This window comes from Oryx dammah, unplaced genomic scaffold (genome assembly GCF_014754425.2).
Source record: "Oryx dammah isolate SB20612 unplaced genomic scaffold, SCBI_Odam_1.1 HiC_scaffold_482, whole genome shotgun sequence".
Taxonomy (NCBI): domain Eukaryota; kingdom Metazoa; phylum Chordata; class Mammalia; order Artiodactyla; family Bovidae; genus Oryx; species Oryx dammah.
The window spans coordinates 1-11,031 of record NW_024070643.1 but is presented as its reverse complement, the minus strand read 5'-3'; the positions used below and the strand labels follow the sequence as shown (position 1 = coordinate 11,031).

At 38.2% G+C, this 11,031-nt stretch overlaps 1 protein-coding gene across 1 annotated transcript; it reads left to right on the top strand.

Annotated features, from left to right (window-relative positions):
* Positions 1 to 567: 567 nt before the first annotated feature.
* Positions 568 to 10,979, top strand: LOC120859296 (complement factor H-like; the record flags this gene model as incomplete). Its single annotated transcript, XM_040235444.1, has 4 exons — positions 568 to 672; positions 3,773 to 3,980; positions 5,586 to 5,762; positions 10,780 to 10,979. Coding segments are annotated over 4 exons (675 nt in total), but the record flags the coding sequence as incomplete, so codon positions are not given.
* Positions 10,980 to 11,031: the final 52 nt, after the last annotated feature.

Sequence of the window (11,031 nt, the reverse complement as noted above, 5' to 3'; positions counted from 1 at the left end):
AGTGGTCTTCCCTTCCTATTCCTCCGCCATCTTAGGACCGCCCCCTAAATGTGTGATTAAAACTATTTCTCAAAAGTGTAAATACATTTAATTGTAGTATTAAAATCAACAGCTACTACAACAGAGAGCAAAAAACAGGTAAAAATTTAAAACCCAGTAGCAACTTCTAAATAAATAAACTATAAGAATAATAAATATTTTTCTTGCATCAGTTGTCAGCATCCTTTTCCTCAAAGTAAGTCACAGCCCACCTAAACCTACTAGGATGCCCTCCAGTTCTGGACTGGTCTCTTACCTGTTGTGGCTGCAGCTCAGACTCTCATCTGGTCCTCCTCTTGCTTGTTCTTGCTCTAATGTCCACATCTGCCAGTGCTAGTGTGTTTTCTTTTGCAGGAACTCCCATTGTCCTTTATATATTCCATAGATACAAAGTCTGCCAGTTGATCATGTGGATTCAACCTTCAGCTTGTACCACTGGTGGGAATGTTTTGGTTCTATTCCTTAGCCACCTGCCCCTGGATTTCACTTGTGGTTTTATCTCCACCTTTGTATGTGAGTTGTCCACAGGAGTTTGCTCCTGAAGCTCCCCTGGAGGACTTGGGTGTGCCCCAGGGAGGACCGAATGTGGAGGTGGTGCAGTTGCTTGGTTTGCAGGGACCCTGGCGGTACCAGGTACTAAGGGAAGCCACTGGCTAGGAGAGCAGGAAATATGATGCCCTTGGGTTTTTTTTTAGCCTCTGCATGTTCTGTTCTTGTGAGATTAAGCTAAGGAGTGATACAGGAGCTTGGATAATGAGGACCACGGCAACGCCGGATACATAGCTGTGGCTATTGTCACAGGAGATATGTGACTATTAGGGATTTTTCTAGCTTCTGACAGCTCTGCCCAGAGAGGATTGAGCATGGAGGTGACACAGCTGCTTGAATTATAGGAACCCCGCCAGTGCCACGCGTGCAGGGAAACCAACTGACTCAGCTGCAGAAGCGATCATCTTATTAGAGTCTTTTTCTGGCATCTGGCCATCAGAGGGCCTCTTTGGCTGGTCTTTCTCTGTTGCTTGACCCCTTCAGGCGCTTACAGGCCCCCCGGTTGGGGTCATTTTCTGTTGTTCACCGCATCAGGGACTTAACCCTGGCTGAGGTCCTTCTGCATTGCTTTGCACATCAGGTCTTAAAGGGCCACCCTCCCTGTGTTGTTTCAGCTGTCTGGTGCTGATACGTGCAGAGAGAGAGGCTATAGAGATGGCTCCATCCTCTGTGTGTGACTCAGCAGTATCACGCTGCCTCCAGGTTAGCTGGCTTTCCTTCATAAGCATTTCCCCCTGCACTCTCCTCACTCAGGTTCCCTCACACCATCTCCCTTCAGTCAACAGTAGACCTTGCCATGGGATTGCTTTCCAATCTCTATGTTCCCACTCCAACCTGAAGCACTTTCTAGGGGACTTGCATCCCTGTCTGGTGTAGGTACAGCTGTGGCAAGGATTGTCTGCGTGATCCTCATTCCATTGAGACTCTCACTGGTCAGCTGCTTCACTCTCCAACAGTCTCAGTGCTTCACCTCTGTCACAAACATTTGCCTTGCCATGCAGCTCTGTCCCTGCTTTAGTTCCCAAACCCAGATGCAGATCCAGTTCTACTCACTCTCCTCTTTCTTCCCTCCTCCCTTTGTCCTGCTGAGTGTTGCCTGGTTCTATATATTCTTTTCCAGGGGTCAGGTTCTCAGCTGGCATTCTGCAAGATCTTCTGTGTCTGGAGGTGTATTCCTGCTGTATCCGTGGAGAGAGATGTACTCCACATGCACCTACTCTTCTGCCATCATGGATCTCAGTGTATGGTATAGAGCCCACACCTCACTCCTAGTCAGGATTGCTGTGGGTGGTTGTCGAATTTCTGTATTGGGTCAGGACAAAAAGCAATGGATATCTTGTTCTTCTCATTTGAATATACTTCTCAGTTGATCATTTTTCTTAACTCTGTGTGTTGGTAAACTGTGCATTAGGCTAAACATCCACTTGTCCTAGTCTTTACAGATTGGCCTCAGAAGTAGAGCCTTTCCAGAATTCAGCCTTTTTAATCAGCCTGGCCAGAATTTTGGTTACCTCTCTAACCTCTGTGCTCATCCAAACTTCTGTGTTTGTAGTCAGCCTCCTCCAGGAGTAGAGAGTATGCAGTGATCTACAAGTCAGAATACTTGGTGGAGCAGGCAACTGGAGTTTATCACCTAGCTCACTCTGCGCTGACCTGGGGAAAGGAGCTGTGGTTAATGCCTGCATGCTACTTCAAACCCCGTGCCTCCTGCACCATGATTTAGCTCTCTGTAGTATCCAGGCACAAATGCAAATGTTGGGTTTCATCAGCTCTCAGGGACAGGTTAGTTAGAAGCCAATTCCTCAGGCAGAGCAGGAAAAGATGAAGGTCCAGATGTGCCGTCTGACTCCCATGATGAAACTGGGAGTTGCTCACTCTTCATTAAGGTAGGGGAAGACATGTGAGAAGTGCTAGTACAGATTCATAACTGCCTCTTCATTTCTGTAATCCCAGGAGATCGGATATCCCAGGCCTCCCAGAGGCAGGTAAATTGGAAGCTGGACCCTGGACTAGTGTTTGGAAAATCAGAGACCTAGATGATGGATCAAACTCTTTGCTCCTCCGGGAGAAGCTGGGAGTTGAATGTTCCCTTCAGATTGTATGGTCCTCTGCTGCATGGATTTTATTGCAGGAATGTGTCTTAGTTTTCCCTCCCACTTAAGATTTTGGCATTTTCTCACTTGCCTTGGATGCAGAACTTCTCCTCTACTGTTTTTACTTTCAATAGAAGGAGCTGATACACACATAGCTGTTAATTCAGTGTGTCTGTGGAGGGAAGGAGAGGTGAAGGTGGCCTATTCTACTCTCTTACTAATATCACTGCAGTGTTTCCAAATGATATGTCCTGGGCTTGTTTGTTTTTCTATTTTCAGTTTTAAGGAAATGCAGTTATTGATTTTCACTCCTTATCATTACTATTATTGCTATGTAATTTTAATATTCCCCTCAGCACACTTTTGTGTCATCTCATAAATCATATAAAACTTTACTTATCATGGTTTTATTTTCATTCAATTCAAAATATTCAAAGTTTTCTCCTTGATTTCTTCTTTATCCGTGAAGTACTATAAAAAATTGTCTGAATTCTATGAAGATATCTATTAGGTGATAGAATTGTACTTTCCCAAGTTTAGTTATTCATGGTTTGAAGGATCAACGTTTTATCCTTAGTAAAATGAATGGATGTATTGATCTTTGTCATCTTCATTGAACTCCATGTACTGATACGGCTTTAAGCACTCAGTTTTGATGACAACATTTCAAATTCTCAGAGACAAAGGCTGGGGTAATTATGGTGGAAGATTCTGTGATCATCACCTGATCTGAGTTCTGGCTTGTGTAAAAGATCCAGACTAGAGAATACTTTCAACAAGTCCCAGGAAAGGAACCCATTGCTAAAAGATTTCTGACATGCTGTGGGATTCCAGATCCTTTATACAAACAGATTTCTTATAATTTCCTAGAAGGGATCCAGAGTATTTTAAATCTTGCTTTGCTCTAGAAAATAGAAATCAAGTGTTTTGGTTTAATATCTTTGGAAACTCATACTTTTTTTTTTTTTCTCTTACACAGGACCTTAAATGATTAGACGTTTTCTTGGTTTATAGTCATAAACGACTCCCCTTTTTTGTATCATTACCTTATTTGGGTCCTTATGAAATGTGTATCAAATATATGATTACCTTTTCTTTATGCTTTCTCCCTTTTAGAAACATGTTCAAAATCTGAAATAAGAATTGAGAATGGATTTTTGTCTGAATCTACCTTTACGTATCCCCTAAATAAACAAATAGAATATAAGTGTAAACCAGGATATGTAACAGCAGATGGTAAGACATCAGGGTTAATTACATGTCTGCAAAATGGATGGTCAGCTCAACCTGTATGCATTAGTAAGTAATTCATTATCTTAGTATTCTTTATCCTGATGATAACTATACAGAAGTATTCTTTAACTTTGTTCTTTTTTCCTTTTTTTTTCTTTTTTCCTTTTCTTTTCTTTTTTTTTTTCTTTTTTTTGCTGGGGCAGGGTCATATGAATTGTTTTGTGGTTCCATGGCTGTATTTTAAAAGATCAATTACAAAGCTTTGAAAAATGTATCTTTTTTTGCCTTTAATGATTAATCACTAGTGTAGTAGAATATCATTGTACTATTTAGTTCAACGTTTTGTCACTTTAAAACATCCTGTGACTAAAAGCTAATTTTGCTAAGAGCTTTACCTCTCTTTCGGGATAAATTCATTTATTTTCAGCTGAGACCTTTATGCTGATTGCATCTGCATTTATTTTAGGAGACTCTTAAGCCAGAGTCTCTGCTCCTAAGCCTAAAAGTTATGTTTTTAAGCAAAGATGTGAGGCCATGGTGCATAAACTTCAAGTAATATGATATATAATTCATATGTTTGAATCTCTAGGATAGATATCCTTGTGAAAAATTCTTAGGAAATCTTCATAAACATCTAGTTAGTGGAGACAGAGAAACACTTCTAGACAGGACCAAATTCTGTTGTGCTGAAGGTTTTTCTTGTAGCAACACATAGATGTTTATGAAGATTTTCTAAGAACAATGAATGAGTTTGTCTTATTCATCCCAAAGCTACACAGTGATATTTTTGAAGTGGTATTTTACATATTCACTTTAAATGAAGTCAGTATTTATAATATCCCTTTCTACTTTTGCATTGCATTTTTCCAGTGTCTATATGTGCTATAAGCACTACACCCTCAAAATGAAAAAAGTTGCACATATCAAACTTATTTTATTTTAATATATGACAGTTTTCCATTTTAACAGTCTTTTATGAAAAGTGTCTCTATTATATTTTACTAGTATAATTTTGCTTTAACACATTATGAAAATTTGAAGTAAATTATTTAAACTATTAACATCAGTCTATGGTGTTAGTGAAAACAGATTAATTGTTAACATGTTTTCTTGTAAATAGCTATAAATGAAGAATTATGTCTGTATTCAACCTTGAAAGGTATAAAAGAATATACAACCATTAGAAATATAGTTGGAAAAGGAAAATCAGCATGTGGATTTTAAAAATTTTATAACATCTTTAAAAAATTAACTTGCCTTTTGAAAATTACTTTTTTTCAATGAAGTTTTCTCTGGCAGATATGTCACAACTGCTGATTAATTTGGCATATTAATTCAGAAAATGCTGTTATGAAAATAGTACAATACTTCTGTAATGGCTTATTTTAATACTAGCATTGGAGAAAATGCATAAGTACAACAACTGAGGAACATGTTCTTAAAGTAAATAATTCAGGAACATTAAGTGTTGAGAAAAATGTTGCATAGAGATACACTTGTTTTCACTTTGAGTAATTATTTCAGGACAGTGATATATCACTGGAATTCTTGGCTAATATTTTATGATTAGTACATACTAATTGGTGAAGCCCTTTTCCCTTGAGATGAAACTCAATCAAATTGCCCACTAAATAGTATTAGAAATGAAATCACAATTCCATTATCCCTTAGAGTCCTGTGACAGGCCAGTATTTGAGAAGGCCAAAGTCAAAAGTGATGGCACGTTGTTCAGGCTGAACGACAGGCTGGACTACGAATGTCTTGATGGGTATGAGACTCGAGATGGGCGCACCACAGGCTCCATAGTATGTGGTCAAGACGGCTGGTCCGATAAAGCTGCATGCTATGGTAAGTGCTCTTTTCCAAATGTTCTTTCCTTCAAGATAAGCAAAATTTAACAGTAATTGTCAGAAGTGTTTGATTTTTACCAAATTACACTGATCTAGAATCATCTTTAAGGAATGATGCTTCCTTCTACTTTAATGTAAACTGGAAGGAGGGGAAGTTTTAAAGTCCAGTGACTCACTCAATACCAAAATGACAGGGTCTTGTGATCTGTTCAAGTATTTGCTCCTGAGTTTCTGCTTATATCTCCTACCTTGAATGTTAAATTCTGCAGGTTTTGACAGGTGATTTTATTTTCTGACTTTGACAAGTTCTGAGGACAATGACATGGATCTCTTTTATTTTGCCAATCAGACGTGTTTTTTCCAGGGTTGGAAATAGGGCTTCAGTCTCTGGTAAGCTGAGTGGATGTTGAGTGTCTCAAGTCAAGGGAAGAGTTATGTGCAAACTTTGGCAGCAAAATAATATTTGGAAAATATGAAGGTGGGTGTATTCTACTGAATGATAGAGAATTTTATGAGCTGAAGCTGATATGAAGCAAAGGAAAGAGGAGCTGGGTTATTTCAAGGCATATTAACATTGATTGATTTTATGATTCATGAAAAGGCATAGGGAATTTTAAGAAAAGGAATGATATAATTTTATTTGGATTTTTGAAGGCCGTTTGTGGATTTTTCTGTATGTTGTGCTTATGATGGACAAGAGAAGATTCAAGAAACCATGTGGGGTGAGAAAGTGTGGGGATTAGATAAATTCTTGGCTGAAGTGATTCTGAGCAGAGAATAGATTTGGGATATATTTTCCTGGTAATAAATGCATGTAGAGTTGCTAAATGTTGATTGTCAGAAAGAGCAAAAGTTGAAAGGACTCATGTTTTGAATACCATTTTCTCATAAGCAAGCAAACAAATGGAAATGGCTTTGTACGTGGTACTGGCAGGAGAAAGAACACTCTCGCAAGAGCATCACAACTTTGACCTGAACACATTATGGCTGGGCCAATGGGGACCATAAACATAAGATACATCAACTGGAGTGCTGAATGCATAGGTTTAACCAGGAGATATACACATGAGATTCAGTTCAGTTCAGTTCACTCCCTCAGTCGTGTCCAACTCTTTGCGACCCCTTGAATCGCAGCACACCAGGCCTCCCTGTCCATCACCAACTCCCGGAGTTCACTCAGATTTACATCCATCGAGTTAGTGATGCCATCCAGCCATCTCATCCTCTGTTGTCCCCTTCTCCTCCTGCCCCAATCCCTCCCAGCATCAGAGTCTTTTCCAATGCGTCAACTCTTTGCATGAGGTGGCCAAAGTACTGGAGTTTCAGCTTTAGCATCATTCCTTCCAAAGAAATCCCAGGGCTGATCTCCTTCAGAGTGAACTGGTTGGATCTCCTTGCAGTCCAAGGGACTCTCAAGAGTCTTCTCCAACACCACAGTTCAAAAGCATCAATTCTTCGGTGCTCAGCCTTCTTCACAGTCCAACTCTCACATTCATACATGACTACTGGAAAAACCATAGACTGATTATCACTCTCTAAATGATGACATCAGATTAGAAAAGTATGTAGAATGAAAATAGAAGAAAGCTCAAGACTGAGTTCTGAAGCTTCCAACACTGAGGTGTCTGACGGAAGAAGAATAAATGGCAAAGTGGACAGAAAGAAAGGAGGACCCAGAGAATTTAGGAGAAAAAATGTCAGAATGAATGTTGCATAGATTGGACAGAAGAAAATGATTTAAGAACAAGGGATAATAAATTGACTAATAGTAATTCCTATGGAATCAGCCTGAAATGATTCTATATCCAATTCCATCATTTGCTAAGTATGAATCTAAGGGCAACAACCTATTTGAAGCTTTGTTCACTCCTCTGAATCTGTAAAAAGATTTAATATTTACAAATGTTCTAATATTTCAAAAGATCTTTTAGCTATTAAAATAAAATATTCATATACAATTGTCATAATGCCTGCCATACAGTTTAGTCAAGGAAATTATAAACTAATTACATTAGAATAGTTATACTAATGAATACTTCTAATTCAGTTAATAAGCCAGGTTAAAAGACTAAAAATATGGTGCCAACATTAATTGTGAGAGAGACAGTTTAAGATGGAGTAGACAGGAAAAATCCTACTTAGAATGTGCTAAATAAATTGTTAAGAAATGCAATACAGCATGTGGACATAACTCTGAAAAGGCTTGGTTGTGACAGAGAACAAGAGGTTCAGCATAGAAATTTCAGATAGACACACAGGGGTAGCTTGTTAGAGGAACAAGCCAGGCTTGTTCAACAGTGTCCAGAGCCCAGGTAATTTCACTTTCAGGCTGTCAGCAAGCACCTAATATGTGTCAGAAGTTGCCTAAGAGTAATTGTGAAGAATACAGTGGAGGACGGTGGTATGTCTTTCAAGAGCTTTCATGCCAGTATGAAAAAAAAAAAAGATGAACTAAGGCAAATAATGAACCAAAAAGTAAAAATATTTCTATTATATTGTTCCAATAAGTATGTTCTAAGAACAGAAGAATCCAAGTGCTTAGAAAGTAGGAGGGACTACTGGTCAAGTTTATGTAGGAAGACGTTTATGCGAAGAAAGCCTGGAAACCATTCATCAGCAGAGACACACGCCTTTGCAGCAGCCGAGACAGCAAAGCAATTGGCTTATTTAAAAAAGATCAGATGGTAAAGAATCTGCCTGTGATTCAGGAGACTTGGGTTCAATCTATTCTATTCTTCTGTTCATGGACATTTAAGTTGATTCCATGTCCTGGCTGTTTTGAATAAAATAGATAACTAATGAGAACTTATGATGTACAGCAGAAGCTAACCCAACAATGTAAAACAACTACATTTCAATAAAAAGTAATGAAAAAAACAAAAAATTAAATTATATAGATGTGTTAATATAAGTAAATAGTAAAAGCAAAGATTTTACTCCAAAAAAGTAAGCTTATAAGTTCTTCATTATGATGTTTTTGTCTTTCATTTTCTTTAATAATCCATTTGTCTTCAAGTTCTTTTAAATGAAACTTCTACTGAGTTTTATGATACCTTGTGAAATTCAAGATGTGAATAGAATATGCATCACTCTGCATTATTCATCTCATAATTTGTTGCATGTTATTTTAGACCATTTGGCAATTTTTTTCATGAACAAGACTTACAGCACAATAAAGCTCCCTGTCTAGTCCTAAGTGTTACAATTAAAAGTATACTTATGGCAGATTCATGTTTATGTATGGCAAAACCAATACAATATTGTAAAGTAATTAACCTCCAATTAAAATAAATAAATTTTAAAAAAAGAAAATAATGAATGAAAAATCACACAAATTAAAAACAATAAAAAATAGTAGCTCAGGCCCCAGATCACTTATAAGAAAGGCTGCATCACCATTATTGCTAAGGAGCAGGCAGATATGTTATTTAATTCAGTTTCTCCTGATTCCCAGGTATATGAGTGATAGTCTGTTAATCAATTATAGATAAGTCTACAGGCATATTTCTAAATAAGAGAAGGAGTACACAACATGAAAGAGAAATGTGAAACTTCGACAACTCTTCACCAGACATTCCAATGCAACTCTTGTCTTCTCATTAACAACTGAACTCTTTCTAAAAGTGGTCTTAAAGCTAAATGTTTGAATATTTATGCACAGTTATTTTTCATAATTTATGGGTGCAATTGTGAAAGTTTTAGCATGCAAAATAATTGTAATATCAGATCCGAGCCATTATATTAAACTCACATTATCTAACACCTATTGTAGTAGATGCCTGCGTGCCTTCATGCCTGCATGCTAAGTCGCTTCAGTCATGTGCTGCCTCCCCATTGACTGTAGCCCACCCGGCTTCTCGGTCCATGGGATTTTCCAAGCAAAAATGCTGGAGTAGGTTGCCATGCCCTCCTCCAGCGGATCATCCAAACCCAAGGATCGAACCTGCCTGTACTACTATATCTCCTGCATGGGCAGGTGGGTTCGTTCTTTACCACTAGCACCAACTGAGATGGCCATTGCACTAGACACATACTCCTAATTAACACATTTTCTAAAAAACATATTGGCTTAAGACCACACATCTCCACATTCTTAGAATTTCTGTGGCTCAGAATGAGGAAAGGGCCTCGCTGGCTAATTCTGAGTCACTCTGTTTGGATGGCAACTGGGTAATAGCCTGGGATGCTGTCACCTGCATGCTCAGCTGGGCTGGAGGCTTTGCTTCCAAGTTGGCTCACTCTCCTTGCTTTTGGGGGAGGCCTCAGCACCTGATCACGTGGGCATCTCTGCAGCTTGCTTGAGAGACAGCTAGCTTTCTTCAGGGCCAGTGACCCCAGACAGGGAGGAGGAAGCCTCCACATCAGGTATGAGTTTGTCACACTGTCACATCAGTCATGTGTAATCATGAGAAATGGACGCTAAGTCCTGCACACTCAGTAGTGAGAACTCAGCTTTAATATTTGGAGAAAGGAGTGTGGAAGGCATTGTGGACTTTCCTAAAACCATAAAATATAGAAAAACGTCAGGTCAACTGAACACAGTATTTTCTGGGGCTGCTTCGTTTAGTCCTCAACTACTTTCCTGCCTCTAAAGTAACAATTCTCTTTTTTCTAATGGTATTTTGTAAAATTATAGCATACTTAAACAGGATATATAAGTGAATACAATTAAGTGTTGTATAACAACAGTAAGGCCAAGGGTTGAGTTCTATGAGGAGAAACATCCAATAGATTTTCCATACTAGAGGCTCTTAATGTAAATCCTGTGAGAGATACAGAGGCTTTACAAGAATATCTGTATCATTAATACATATTTTAATCATAAACTAAGGATAAATAATATGGAATGTTGATTTTCATTTCCAACAAACATGTGTACTAGCTTTCATTTTTATTCTTATGTGATATATTTGAATACTAATTTATTCTCAAGTAAATTCTATAAGATTAATTTTAATGTACTATTTTCCCAAATTTATGTTGTATTTCTTTCATATTAATTTTATGATCCTTAGGACAATGTATCTTCAATTATTTGGAAAATGGACATAACCCACATCATGAAGAAAAATATTTACAGGGTGAAACTGTAAGAGTTCGCTGCTATGAAGGCTACAGTCTTCAAAATGATCAGAACACAATGAACTGCACAGAGAGTGGCTGGTCTCCTCCTCCCAGATGCATCCATGTCAGTGAGTAAACTGGGCTGAGATCCCAGTATGTTCATAATTTTCTAAGACTCAGCTGTATTATCCACTCAAAAAGTT